This window comes from Pelmatolapia mariae, linkage group LG6, assembly GCF_036321145.2.
Source record: "Pelmatolapia mariae isolate MD_Pm_ZW linkage group LG6, Pm_UMD_F_2, whole genome shotgun sequence".
Classification (NCBI taxonomy): domain Eukaryota; kingdom Metazoa; phylum Chordata; class Actinopteri; order Cichliformes; family Cichlidae; genus Pelmatolapia; species Pelmatolapia mariae.
Genome location: NC_086232.1, coordinates 14,632,063 through 14,647,148, shown reverse-complemented (window position 1 = coordinate 14,647,148; position 15,086 = coordinate 14,632,063). Strand labels below are relative to the sequence as shown.

The following is a 15,086-nucleotide window of genomic DNA, read 5'->3' as shown; positions in this document are numbered from 1 at the left end:
CACTCAAGGACATAATGGAGACTTTAAACTTTACTCAACACATTGAACAACCCACAAGAATAACGAGACACTCTAAAACTAAAATAGATCTGGTTTTCAGTAATAAGCCCAAGCGAATTATTAAATCTTATAATTTTATCACTGGTATTTCAGACCACAATTTTATATTATTTTCTAGAAAACTTTAGTTCATCTAATAGGAGATCCTTTTATGAATTTATACCAAGAAGTCAGCAACAAAATGTAGCAGAAGCATTAGCATCAGTTAACTGGGAGCCTTTATTGTGTAGTGATGATCCACAATTCTGCAGCAGTCACTTCACTGACATTGTCAAGGATGTTATATCAACATACTCCATTAGAGGTCGACAAAAAATAAAGACAACATCTAATTTGCCCTGGTTAAACAAAGAGTGCAAGAATCTAATGAAAACAAGAGATCAATTACTAAAACAGTTCCTGAAAACAGGTCTAACTCTGGATAGACAGAGATTTACTTCAGTGCGGAACAAAGTAACAAGAAGTTTGAGACAGGCCAAAGCAAATTTTTTTATAAATATAATTGAAAGAGCCAAAGGTAATGGCAAAATTATCTGGCAACACCTAAATAAATTACTCGGCCGTCATTCAAACAAAAGTAAAAATACAATTGAACTTTATGTAATTAACTCTATTGTTAGAGAGCCTCTATCTATTGCCAGTAACTTAAACACTTTCTTTATTTCATCTGTTAAGGAGATCAGTCAGAGCTTTGACTCAGTCGTATGCTCTGATAATGTGAATGATGTTGGTCAAAATTTGTTCACCATCACTCATATTTCAGACACTGAAGTTGCTAAACTAATTACAGGTTTAAAACAATCTAAAGCACTTGATGTATATGGTATTAACACAAATTTCCTAAAGGAACATATGGATTTGCTTGTACGTCCAACAACTCATGTTTTGAATATGTCTTTCGAACACTCCATTGTTCCAACAGATTGGAAAATTGCTGCAGTTACACCAATTTTCAAAGCAGGTGTGAAGACTGACATGGCTAATTATCGCCCCATAAGCATACTCCCGGTTGTATCTAAAATAGCTGAGAAGTGGGTGGTTAAACTCCTCACTGCTCACCTAGAAAACACCCAACCCTCATTACATCCATTGCACTTTGGCTTTCGGGCACATCACTCCACAGATACTGCCCTGTGTATGTTTGTGGAGAACTTGAAGAGCTTGCTGGATAAGAGTCCCTGTGTTGGAGCTGTATTTTTAGATCTGAAGAAGGCTTTCGACTCTGTAAACCATCAGATATTGTTGTCCAGATTGACTCAGTTTAATATCTCCAGTCAGGCTCTTCAGTGGTTTGCCTCATATCTCTCACACAGGAAACAGCGTGTGGTGTTGGATGGGGTTAAATCTCCATATTTAGACTGTGATACAGGGGTTCCTCAAGGATCTGTTCTTGGGCCCTTATTGTTCTCTCTTTTTATCAATAACTTACCTGAAGTCTGTCCAAATATATTTGCTCAAATGTATGCGGATGATGCAGTTATATATACGCAAGCAAATAGTGTCCAGCAGGTGGCAAAAGATCTTACAGCTGCTTTAGCATTAATGCATAGCTGGCTGGAGGACTCATGCCTAATGTTGAACACCTTAAAAACTGTCTGTATGTATTTTTCAAAACGCCCCTTAAACTTGAAGCAGTCAAACATATTCCTGGATGGAGTAGAGCTTGAATTAGCTCCAGAATTTAAATATCTTGGGGTCATTCTAGACCCAACATTATCCTTTAAGAGTCACATAAATAAAGTGTCCCAGGTACTTAAATTTAATAATCGAAATTTTAATCATATACGTAATAATTTAAATATGAATGTTGCAAAAACTTATTTTTACTCAATGATCATCTCTCATATATACTATTGTTTGACGTCCTGGTCACTTGCTTGTCCAACAACACTTAAAACTATTGAAAACATTTATAAAAGAAGTTTAAAACTACTTGACAAAAAACTGACTTCCCACCACCACTGTCATGTGTTAAAAAAACATAAATTACTGAACTTCAATAACTTAGTGAAACTTAAAAGAGTGTGTTTAATATATAAAGTCTTACACTCCCTTGCTCCACCACCACTAAAGCAGTTCATTAGGCATAAAGAAAGCTCAGACAGGACCACTCGAGCTACAATCCGAGGAGACTTGTTTATACCCCACAGACGGACAGCATTTGGGCAGAACTTCCTTTCTGTCCAGGGTGGCCACTGGTGGAACAGTCTTCCTCAATCCATTAGAGAATGCTCTACATTCAATTTGTTTATGGCACAGGTTAAAAACTGGTTATGGACAAATCAAGTGTGTGATCATGTATAAGTTGTATAGTTTTAATGTTTTATTTGAGAACAGAATGGTGTGTATGTGTGAGGTTGGTGATGGAGTTTTTATTATGAATGAATTGTGATTTTTTATGAAGTATTATGTCTATTTTTTTTTTATGTTTAAGGACAACAGATGGAAATTAGCCCTTGGCTATAATCTGGCATATTTACATTCATGTAATTTTTTTTACATTTATGTTCATTAACATGCACTGTCCTAAATAAATAAATTTAAAAAAGAATTGAGGTAGGTCTTCACATCAATCACATAAGCTCCTTTTCGCTTAAGTGTAAGAACATCAAAGCCCTCCCCTGCCAGGTTGTAGCCAGGCACAAAGGGGGCAGACATACACTGGCTCCGGGTCCCAGTCTGACAGGAGAGAACAGGGGAGTGGCACAACAGAAAGAGGAGGAGAAGGCTCAGGTAGAGAGTGGTGGGAGTTCAAAAGGAGAGCATGGCTGGAGTCAAAGAGAGAGAGAAAAGGAAAGCAGTCAGTTTAATTTAAGCTGTAATGTAGTGTGTCAAAGAACAACTGCAAAAAATATTTTTGTTTTTTGTTTGATTTTTTTATGCATTTGAATGATTCATCTCTCTTAAGTAGATATGACCAGAATATGCAGATTATTTTGTCAATATAACACCATGGTATCATAATATTTAGGGTGGCTTCTAATAATTGCTGTCCTTATCAATTAATATGCTACTTGTTTTTTCTTTTTTCTTCTTTTTTTGGGAAAAATCACAAACATAAAAATACTCAGACTAATGCATTCCATGTTGAAAGGGTCCATCTGTCTTTTGAGGTGCTTGTTTTATCTGATCAACAGCTCAAAAAGCATTGTCTGTGATATTTCTTTACCTGTGCTAACAAATCACAGTGATACAATCTCAGCTGTTTGGGATTGGTTGGTTTGCACCAATGTTTAATGTGTTTCTGCCAGCTATATTTTTATATTTCACACAAAATCTGTAATTTAAATGAATGATTTCAATTAATTCATTCAGTCTGATGTGGCAAAAAAAATCAGTGGGAGGTTTCACAAGTTCACTATAAATGATACAACATTCATTTAAACTTTTCATTGATTTGGCCTAAAAGATGTGTTAAATATTTATTTATTTTTTTTAAAAAAGCCCATTAGATTACCTGTTCAGACCTCAGCAGTGAATGTGTCAAGAGATGGAGATGATGACGGTATCATCTGAGGATGTGGCATCACTGTTCAGGCAACAGCACTTTTATACTGTATCCAAGGTCATGTGACCTACACTCAGTAGTTTTGGGTTTTGTTTTGTTTTTTTGGTTTGTTTGTTTTGTTTTTTTTAGATAAAGCATGGATGCTGAGAAATTGTAAATGTAATGAATACAAAATATTTGTGATATTGGAGTTCTGAAAAATCATGCTTTATAACGTTAAAACAAGAATTATCTGCATCTGCAAACTGACAGTAAAGAAAAAACAAGAACTCTATTGTCAAAGAGCTGGAACGCCTCCCTCCTATGAGAAAAAGAGTCATTTAAAATTCACCTGAAGCAACAGATCAGCTAAACTCCTGACATTCAAATGACACACAGGAAATGTAACAGTTGAACAGGTTAAACACCATTGCTGTGTTGACCTTCTGGCATCTTTCTCTCTTTTTTAACTTTCCATATCAAGATAGCTACAAAATTATGTGACTATCTAATAACTTTGCTACTGTATATTATGTGTTATACAATAACAATGCAACATATAAATTTAGTATGCTCCATCTGCAGGTCATATATCTTTCTGATGACTGAAACCAGCCCATTAAAGTCATTATGCAAATGCACTGTTTATAAGATTGGGGAAACCTGCAGTCAGCTGAGACTGAAGAAGTCACTTGGATGAGCGACGAAACGTTTCTCCCACAAAACGCTACATCCAGATGAACAGAATCAACTTTTGGAGATTTACTTACCTGGATGACAGAGCATGCATCAAGACGTCATAACAAGAACATTATACCACATAACAAGTGGTTTCTAATGGTCGGTTCAACTTGCCTAAGGACTTGCAGAAATTTAAGTAATGGGATTAAAAGATACAACTTGTTGCACAGTCAGTGTTATCAAGCTGAGGATAGTTCAATGTTCAATAAGCCTTTTTCTTTATCTTTCAGAATTATTGCAATAGTGCTGATACACAAGGCCAGTATGAGTATGAAAGCAGCTGAAATATTTCCTTTTATGTATCTGTTATTCTTCCACTAGGAAGCACATTGAATAAATCCATTCAGTCTACAGTAGAATTGCTTTGTCATGAGGTTTCCTGAGAATTGGTCCATGTATCCCAGTGACAACATGTGTAAAATACCCATGTATGTTGGTACACTGGAAAACTAACAAAATAATTAATTGAGCTAATTTATTTCATGAAACACAGGAATATTATAGAAGTGAATTTCACTATTGCATTTTACCAGTTATTTGCACATATTTAGTAGTGATTTCAGTATATGGGGTTGGGCATTTAGAAGGGATTGGGAGATTATAATCTCAGGGTCATTGACAGCACAGCTAACACCCTAGCTGACTCATTTGCTCAGGCATACCAACGTCCCTCACACATCACACATGTATAAATACACGTAGAGTGACAGCGATAGATTTGGTCTGCCGGAGATGGGTTAATGTTTACTGTATAACTCAGGAGACTGTAAATCTCTTATCTCCCCTCACCTCATCTCACCGAACCTATGGTGCATGAGACTTTCAAGGACCAATTAAGCTTTTAGACCTGAAGAGATACGATAAGCAGTTGCGCAGTTTTCAGAACTTACCTATACACAGTTAGGTCACAAATATTTGGACAGAGACAACTTTTTTTCTCATTTCTGTACTGTAAATTACCACAATGAATTTTAAATGAAACAACTCAGATCCAGTTTAAGTACAGACTTTCAGCTTTAATTTCATATATGGAACAAAAAGATTGCATAAAAATGTGAGGAACTGAAGCCTTCTCCCTTCATTTCAGGGGCTCAGAAGTAATTGGACAAATTAAATAACTGAAAATAAAATCTTCATTTCTAATACTTGGTTGAAAACCCTTTGCTGGCAATGACAACCTGAAGTCTTGAACTCACGGACATCACCAGATGCTGGGTTTCCTGTTTTTTAATGGTCTGCCAGGCCTTTACTATAGCGGCTTTCAGTTGTCGTTTGTTTGTTTGTAGGCTTTTCTGTCTGAAATGTAGTCTTCAACAAGTGAAATGCATGCTTAGTTGGATTAAGACAGTGGTTCCCAAAGTGGGGGGCGTGCCCCCTGATGCAGAGCCATTGCAGAGGGGGGTGCAGTATGAATAAAAAAAAGAATGCTTGGACACTGCTAGCATAATGGACATAATGGCTATTCCAAAATATTGTACATCTTGGCTATAATAAACTCCTAGGTTGCTTTGGCTGTATGTTTTGGGTCATTATCCATCTGTATGATGAAATGCATTTATAAAATCAATTCAACTCCATTTAGCTGGATTTCAGCGGGCAGTATGTCTCGGAACACCTCAGAATCCATTTGGCTGCTTCTGTCCTGTGTAACATCATCAATAAGCACTAGTGTCCCAGTGCCAGTGGCAGCTTTTTACTCCCAAGCCATCACACTGCCTCTGCCTTTTTTTACCGATGATATGAAAAGCTTTGGATCATGAGCTGTTCCAATCTAGCCTTTATATTCGTACCATTTCATGTTTCCTTTAAGCCATAAGAGTAGAAGGGTAATGTACACCATTAAGTCCTGCTCTCAAAATCTGACATACCACTGTCTGTGAAAATGAATTTAATTGCCTAAAACACAAGAAGGATTTGATCATTTTTCCACAAATTAGTAGAAATACACAGCAGCTGATTCAGTGTGTGTGTGTCATTATTTATCATTATAAACTACTGAAAACCAAAGAGTATGATTTTTCTATCATTTAAAAATATTAATATATGAATACAGGCCTGATTTATATGATTAAAAATAACTAACTGAACTTTAGCTTATATAAAGTCTCAAATTGAATACAATTATCTCTTAATTGTAGTAAAATAAATCCATAAGTTGATCAGTCACACGATTTTTACATTGATTAGATCAACAGATCAATCACACATGATTAAAGAAAAACATGCAAACTCAAAATACATTGGTTATTTTGCAGATGGTTTGTAACTGTTACACCGGTCTCCAGTCAGATGAGGGTCACATGTCAGAGTGTACCGGACCTCAAAACCTCCTTTTTTAGCTGGGCAGTTAAATGTGTGTGTCCCCTGCTGAAGATACTTGAAACATGATCCCAGAAGGTCATCATTCGTTGGGTCCTTGTCCCAAACTTCAACCTTCAAACTATATGCTGTGTCCACCTTCATGAGAAAATTAATCAAACAAGATTTAAAATTTGTATCCTTCCAAATGTTGTTTTAGGTTTGTGAATCATAAACAGTAATAAGGATAATTTGACAAATTCATAAAATATTTGTTAAAATAATATTTTACATTTTTTAAAATTCAGATTGGAAAATTGAAATTATTTAAAATTAATCTGTGATAGAGACACACTGGTGAATTCCTGGGGGGCACTCACAAATCACTTTTTTTTTTCTCCTAAGGTGTTTGACAGATTTAATCAGTTTATTGATGACTTTTATAGGCCCATCCACAGAAATATTTTTGTTTGGCTGTAAAACCATCTAGAAACAAGTACCTATATAGTTATGGTTAGCTGAAGAATGGCTCTGTGAACAGTGGAATACTTGATTGTTTTCCCAAAATCTATTGAAATCTGGGCACTTCCCAAATCAAATAATAAATCATGAAAAACTCCTTCTCAGCATAACCAACTTATTGCAGGTTCTTCTTCTGCCTGCACAGAGCGTTTCATTAAAGCACCTTATAATCCGGTGCGCCATAGCCCATTGTTTGGCAATTATGGATTTGTGTCTTAAATTGGGGCAAAAACCAAAACAATCTGAACTCTTGATAAGTTTTAGGCTTGAAAAGTACATCAACTCTGCTGACTGAGAGGCCAAAAGATTTCTGATCTATAATAAGGGTTAACTGACCTTGCCCAGATTATAATAAGCGTTCCACTGGGGGTTGTTTGACCGAATCCAATCAGTCTGCCGAGAGATGGAGTCACCAAACAACATTTTTGCATAGCTGTGAGTAGAAACAAAGAAAGAAGAGCAAAAGAAGAATTATTAAGTCTATTTGATATACAGTCAGGTCCATAAATATTGGGACATCGACACAATTCTAACATTTTTGGCTCTATACACCACCACAATGGATTCCAAATGAAACGAACAAGACATGCTGTAACTGCAGACTGTCAGCTTTTATTTGAGGGTATTTACATCCAGATCAGGTGAACAGTATAGGAATTATGACAGTTTGTATATGTGCCTCCCACTTCTTAAGGGACCAAAAGTAATGGGACAATTGGCTTCTCAGCTGTCCCATGGCCAGGTGTGTGTTATTCCCTCATTACCCCAATTACAATGAACAAATAAAAGGTCCAGAGTTCATTTCAAGTGTGCTGTTTGCTTTTTGAACCTGTTGCTGTCAACTGCCAGGATGAGATCCAAAGAGCTGTCACTACCAGTGAAGCAAGCCATCATTAGGCTGAAAAAAACAAAACAAACCCATCAGAGAGATTGCAAAAACATCAGGCGTGGCCAAAACAACTGTTTAGAACATTCCCAAAAAGAAGGAACGCACTGGTGAGCTCAGCAACACCAAAAAACTAGGAAGACCACGGGACACAACTGTGGTGGATGACCAAAGAATCCTTTCCCTGGTGAAGAAAACACCCTTCACAACAGTTGGCCAGATCAAGAACACTCTCCAGGAGGTAGGTGTATGTGCATCAGAGTCAACAATCAAGAGAAGACTCCACCAGTGTGAATACAGAGGGTTCACCACAAGATGTAAACCTTTGGTGAGCCCCAAAAACAGGCAGGCCAGATTAGAGTTTGCCAAACGACATCTGAAAAAGCCGTCGCAGTTCTGGAACAACATCCTATGGACAGATGAGACCAACATCAACTTGTACCAGAGTGATGGGAAGAGAAGAGTATGGAGAAGGAAAGGAACTGCTCATGATCCTAAGCATACCACCTCATCAGTGAAGCATTGTGGTGGAAGTGTCATGGCGTGGGCATGTATGGCTGCCAGTGGAACTGGTTCTCTTGTATTTATTGATGATGTGACTGCTGACAAAAGCAGCACAATGAATTCTGAAGTGTTTCGTGCAATATTATCTGCTCATATTCAGACAAATGCTTCAAAACTCATTGGACGGCGCTTCACAGTGCAGGTGGACAACAACCCAAAGCATACTGCAAAAGCAACCAAAGAGTTTTTGAAGGGAAAGAAGTGGACTGTTTTGCAATGGCCAAGTCAATCACCTGACCTGAATCCGATTGAGCATGTATTTCACTTGCTGAAGACAAAACTGAAGGGAAAATGCCCCAAGAACAAGCAGGAACTGAAGACTGTTGCAGTAGAGGCCTGGCAGAGCATCACCAGGGATGAAACCCGGCGTCTGGTGATGTCTATGTGTTCCAGACTTCAGGCTGTGATTGACTGTAAAGGATTTGCAACCAAGTATTAAAAAATGAATGTTTGATTTATGGTTCTTATTCTGTCCCATTACTTTTGGTCCCTCAAGAAGTGGGAGGCACATTTGCAAACTGTTGTAATTCCTACACCGTTCACCTGATTTGGATGTAAATACCCTCAAATAAAAGCTGACACTCTGCAGTTAAAGCATGTCTTGTTCGTTTCATTTGGAATCCATTGTGGTGGTGTATAGAGCCAAAAATGTTAGAATTGTGTCGATGTCCCAATATTTATGGACCTGACTGTACCACCTCCAAATTTTAATCCCTGACCAGAGTCTATTTACCCCTCAGTCTGGCCAGTTGGATCTCCTTTCAAATTCCAGGCTCGGACAATGGTAACCTCTAGCGTCCCCCTCCAGGCTTGCAGAGGACAGCAGTTGGAAGCCAGATTAGGAATGTTTGAACCACAGTTTGGCTCATTGGGCGATTTTTTCACAGCATTGTCATCTAAGTACTGCTCAATGGCAGCTTTCATCCCTGTCTTTTGTGTATAATTTGTCATCAGCTCGTAGATTGGCCGGAGGGAGTAGGAAACAACATCTGGGTGATCCTTCAGTGTCTTCAGCCAAGTTAGAAAACCAAGGGAATCATTATGCGTGAGTGCAAACTCTCCCAACCAACCGTTGCCTCCTACTACGTCTGTGTAGTGTTGGTGGAGTCCAGAGCTGTATGTAACAGAGAGACCCTCTTTTTGTAAGACCTTGTTGCAAGAGCCTCTGTTACCAGATAGTTGCAACTTTCCCAAGCCGACAGAGAAACCCAGTGATAAACAGGAGTGGACCTGCAGGACAAGAAGGGAAAGAAAATGTCAACAAATATCTGTATTTTCTAGTCCTTACATTTTCAAAACAGGCTTGTTACTTTTGGTTTGAAATATTTCAGGGAAGTTATATTTTTCCGACAATGCAAGCTTTCAAACATCAAACAGACTTGAGCATAAACTGTAACACATGAAATTCAATCCTGTATTAATCAAAATGTTGCAAAAAAAAAAAAAAGAGATGTAAGAGGCAAAACCGTGTGCCATCGTCAGGGGCATAGCTGGGCTGGTGATTTTTCGTTTTTATGGCCCGACGTTTTTTGTTGTTGTTTTGTTTTCTGAGATTAAAGTCCGAATTCTGACTTTTTTCTTAGAATTCTGAGATTAAAGTCAGAAAAAAAAGAGACGTGCCCACTTTTTTTTTTCCAGTGGCCCTAATCCTCTTCCGTAGTCTCAGAACCTGACTTCAGTTTAGGAGATGAGGCTTGAGGTGAGGAAGAAGTTAATAAGGTGGAAATGAGGGTGGATCGAGACACAATGAGAAACAGATTATAAAAATGGTCATACGTAGTTTTCATTTAAAGATCACAAATAGGTCTTTCAAAGTAACTTATAAGCAGTGTAGGGACTAACGCGTTATTAAGTAACGCGTTACAGTAACTACGTTATTATTGTGGTAACGAGCACAGTAACTAGTTATTATGCCAAAATCAGGAACGCGTTAATCGTTACTGGGATTTAGACAGGGTCGTTATTCGTTACTTCGTGTGTGGCGGTCGCGGAGCTTCCACAGATTCATTGACATTAGCAAGTGGTGGAGGCACAAAGAAGTACTTTTCTTTCTTATTCTCATTTAAAATATCTAGCTTTTAAAAAATAATTATCCGAATCTTACAACAAACGATTGATAGATTGATACATATATACCACCAAAACAGTGTACATCACTGTCACAACAGCGTTTGTTTTCATTCAAAGGCTTTATGATTTTTCCTATAATGGTGGGCCAAAATGCCCGGTCCGATTTTTTGTTCCAGTCCAGCCCTGGTCAGGGGTTAAAGTGGGGCAGTGTTTCTCTTTTATTTTTGTGTTTCTTTGTTTTTTGGCACAACACCGCAACTACTGCAGCTGTCCATTAGTTGCGGTTGTGGTACTTCTGCATTTAAATAGGCTTACAGAAGACGAGCAAGCATAAAGGGAGTAAAACGTTGTGGCAGGTAATTTCAAATCCAACGTTTCTATCTGCTCAACAAACATCAGCAAACACATAAACTGTGTGCAGTTTGTCGCACAGTGTGTTGCTAGCTAAAGGTCCAGCTAATGTATTTCACAGGAAGAGAAAAGAATCAGAGCTAACTTCACTCAGAGATGGAGAAAGATAAGAAAGACAGGACAAGAGAGGAGGAAGGAAAGTTAGATTTAAAGCTAAGGACTGCTAACTGACGCTCGATAAACTGGAAATTTAAAGCTTACATGTCCTTACAAGTTGTCATGTTTTAAATTCGAATTTAAAAAAAAAATATTAGTAGTATTATTTAAAAACTGCATGAAAACACTCTGCAGTTAAGTGAAGGATAAACAGGTTAGTTTGGTGTACTGTGATGGGTTTAAAGTAAAGAACAGTGTATGACTTGTGTGCAGTGGCTGTGGCGTTCATGGTTACATCAATTATGTAAACAATGTACTGTCATCGCAGAGGATGGAAATCAGCCAAGACAACTCATGAAACATCTACTGACATTTTTATTCAGTTGTGTACATTCTCAAAGAGCATTGATTCTCTTCCCTACGCTGAGCCACTACAACTCATTTTAGGGTTGCCCCACCTGCTGAATCCCACTTTAACCTCTGACCTCTGTGCTCATTTTCCTGTTTAGAGGCAAAGTCACCCTCTTTATTTTCCTTTTTTTTGTCTGCTCGTGTTCTGCTTAACAGATTCAAGCTGAGTACATATATTAGAATTAAAATTTGACTAAAGCAAAGTTTGTATTCTCCTGTAATTATTATCTTTATTGTTACATTAATACACTGTTTAGTTAGTTTTGCACACAAATAGCTGGTGCCTTGAGGCAACTGTTGTTGTGATTTTGCATTATATAAATAATGAGCTTTATTTATGTACCTCATCTGAGGTGAGTCCGTTCAGTGAGGACAGACAGGTTCGTGCAGCTGTGACTCGCCTTAGTCGACCACCAAGGTGAACCTGCAATGTGGTGCAAAGTTGGCGTTATAAATGCTTTTTTTTCAGTTATTATTTTTAAATAAGGTAATTCACAGTGTGTGTGTGTTTTAACCTGGCGGATGTAGTGTGTGCCATAGGTGTGTATGAGATGACTGTACTGAGCTCTGGTGAAGCTGTTGTAGAATCTTGGTAGCTTAGCTACAGCCGAGCTGAAGTCAGGGCTGAGAGGTGGTCTGTCTGATACTCGGTAACTGGACACAAAGAGACAGATTAGTAAATGATCTTGACAAACTATTCAAATAAAGATTACAAAATAACCTAAATTTATCTGACTATTCTGGGTTATTCAAAGCCTACCTGTAATGGTTGCAGGTGACCCTGTGTGCGCTGAAGGTGTGGCGGTCCTCTTTTGTCCTTTCTGAAGCAAAGTTATAGGCAGTGGATTGCGTTCCTCCCACATCCAGGCCAGCAGCCACAAACTTCTCTAAATTTAGGCCAACCTGTTATAATAAATGAGAAAACAAATGAATTAGTATGTGGTCAAATACGGGACAAACGTGCTTGATTTTCTTTCATGTTTTACCTCGCCAATACTGAGACATTTTGTGATGTATTTTTCCAGATCCTAATTTATGTTCAAACTTGGCCTCAGATTTCAAAGTGCAAAAAACATGCTGGCAGTGGGTTGATGGACAATTTTTCAAAAGCTAAACATTTACAGTAATTATTATTTATATATCCAAACTTTGGACCATAATTTTTTATGTAAATTAGAGATACTCCAGCAAAAAATAAAGGTTTCATGGTTTGAGGTGGAATTACCCTTAATTTATCTTTTTAGCAATTGGAAACGAAATGAAAGCCAAAGTACATATTTAGGCACTTGTCTCACACTTATCTAGATCTGTATATGTATCCATCTGTATGTAAAATTATATTGTGCTGGAAAGACAATATAATTTTATTATATTTGACCATCAATATGTATTTGACCATGGGTCAAATACATATTTCCTTGGGATGCTGAAGTGTATGTGAGTAAATGTGTAGTTTGTTGATTTCTTTTCTGAACATTGGTTGTGAATTTTGATGCCAAAAGGTGGATTTCATTTTTGGTCACAAGGTGGCAGTCTTGTGAAGACGTGATTAATGCACCAAGATGCATGTTTTTATAGCATTAAAATTAAAATATGTCATTAGTATGGTAAAATGTTCCCTACCTTCCAGTCAGTACTGTCCTGGGAGGTGTAAGTGTCAATCAGTGAGCTGTGAATACAATTCAAAGTAAAGAATCACTGTAAAATTTAACAGATTGATTTCAAAGTTAATTTGAATGCTTTTAAACAGTTTAAAAAGTTAGTATTTACAGATGAACACCTGTTATTGTAATTAGATTTTCAGCTGTGAATGTTATGATGAAGAGAATTTAGGCCAGAGAAGGTGTTTAGCAATCAAAATGCTTACTATTAAATGGGTGTGACTTTTCATTTCATCATTGCCAAAGACTGAATGAGCTTTAATTAGATGGAAATCTTTGAGCTACAAGATGCTCAGTTGTCAAAACTGTTTTTCACGGGTACAGATGCGTTATCAGTTCAGCCTGAGTATAAACAACACAATTTAACTGTGCACATCTGTCTTTTGAAACACTGATTTTAAGCAATGACAAAAATGTATAAGACTATACCTAACAGAGCTGTGGGCACTGCTGTAAATATCGGCACTGCATCGGGTGAATGCACGCCAGTCCACTGCAGAGACTGGCAGCTGAAAATGAAGACGGATCATGAACATGTACACATAAAGTGTGTGCTACTGTCAAATGGCTCTTTGTTGTTGCATCTTTAGTTACTTTTTGCAGCATGTTGCCTTGAAGCGGGTTAGAGCAGAGAGTACATGTTTCACTTGGGGTGAGGTAGGTATTCACATCAATCATATAGGCTCCCTTTCGGCGTAGAGTGACCACATCAAATCCCTCCCCCACCAGGTTGTACCCTGGTATAAAAGGAGCAGCTTTACATTGGCGTTCGTTTCCAATCTGACAGGAAAAAACAGGGGAGTTGCAGGACAGAAAGAGAAGGAGGCTCAGGTACAGAGGAGATGGGGTTGAGTAAGACAGCATGGCTGCAGTGAAAAAGACTGATATTTATGGAGGGAGAGAGAGAGGGGGGGGGGGGCGATAAAGACATAAGTGATCATCATTTCAACAGCAGGTGATTCTCAGTAAAGTAAAGAACACCAAATGTTTGCAAACATGCAGCTTCAGCTGACTGCAGGTTTCCCCAACCTTATAAACAGTACAGGACACAACAGTGTGTGAATTAATGATTTGCATAAGTCTTAAGTCTATGATATGTCCCCCTTTATTACCTGGTGCAATGAATTTAAAGAATGCTATTACCTGATCTGATCTGATACTTGATGAAGGATAAGATTTGCATAATATTATAAGCTTGGATAAACCTGCGGTCAGCTGAGACTGAAAAAGTCAGTTGGATGGGTAAGGAAATGTTTCTCCCACTTAAAATTCTGTGATCGGATGAACAGAATCAACTCTCTGGAAAATATAGTTTATTGTTTTAAATCTGAATCCATCTGGCAGAATATTTCTTCAATTTGCTGTAGTTGTTTAGTTACTCACTGCACATTTTTCTCTTGCCATTAAAATGTTTTGTTCACATACAATGCTATTTAGAGGAAAACACTTTTGTTTGTGTGCACTGGCATCACATCTGATGTGATTCCTCACAACATGCTGCTTGATTCCAACTCGTCTGAGAAGTTGGAATACTTCCAGTACTGGTGGTAGAATTTGTTTACTTCTAAAAATACATTTCACATGTAAAATGAGCTTGACTTAAAAGAAGACACAATAAGAAATAAAATAACAAAACACATATACAATACAAGTATAAACATGTTCCAAGAATAGACTGAGTCTTTGAGCTGTCGGCTTCTAAACATATTCATGCTCTCTGCTGTGTTGTTCTTTTTTTCTTTGAATCTTAAATCTCTGTCTTATTAAAATAAAATGAACAATAACTTTGTGTAGAATTTAAAAAAATGTTTCTACCTTTTCAAAAAGTTGCAGTTCTCTGTCAACGACGCAAATCAGACAAAAGCATAACAGCGAGCCA

At 37.6% G+C, this 15,086-nt stretch overlaps 1 protein-coding gene across 1 annotated transcript; it reads right to left on the bottom strand.

The window, feature by feature from the left end:
- Positions 1 to 6,532: 6,532 nt before the first annotated feature.
- LOC134629692 (perforin-1-like) lies at positions 6,533 to 14,071 on the bottom strand. Its single transcript, XM_063477216.1, has 9 exons — positions 13,802 to 14,071; positions 13,637 to 13,716; positions 13,170 to 13,215; positions 12,307 to 12,449; positions 12,062 to 12,200; positions 11,890 to 11,970; positions 9,292 to 9,788; positions 7,445 to 7,541; positions 6,533 to 6,745 (listed from the first exon to the last, which is right to left on the bottom strand). Exons 1-9 carry the CDS (start codon positions 14,069 to 14,071, stop codon positions 6,533 to 6,535), a joined length of 1,566 nt encoding a protein of 521 aa, XP_063333286.1.
- Positions 14,072 to 15,086: the final 1,015 nt, after the last annotated feature.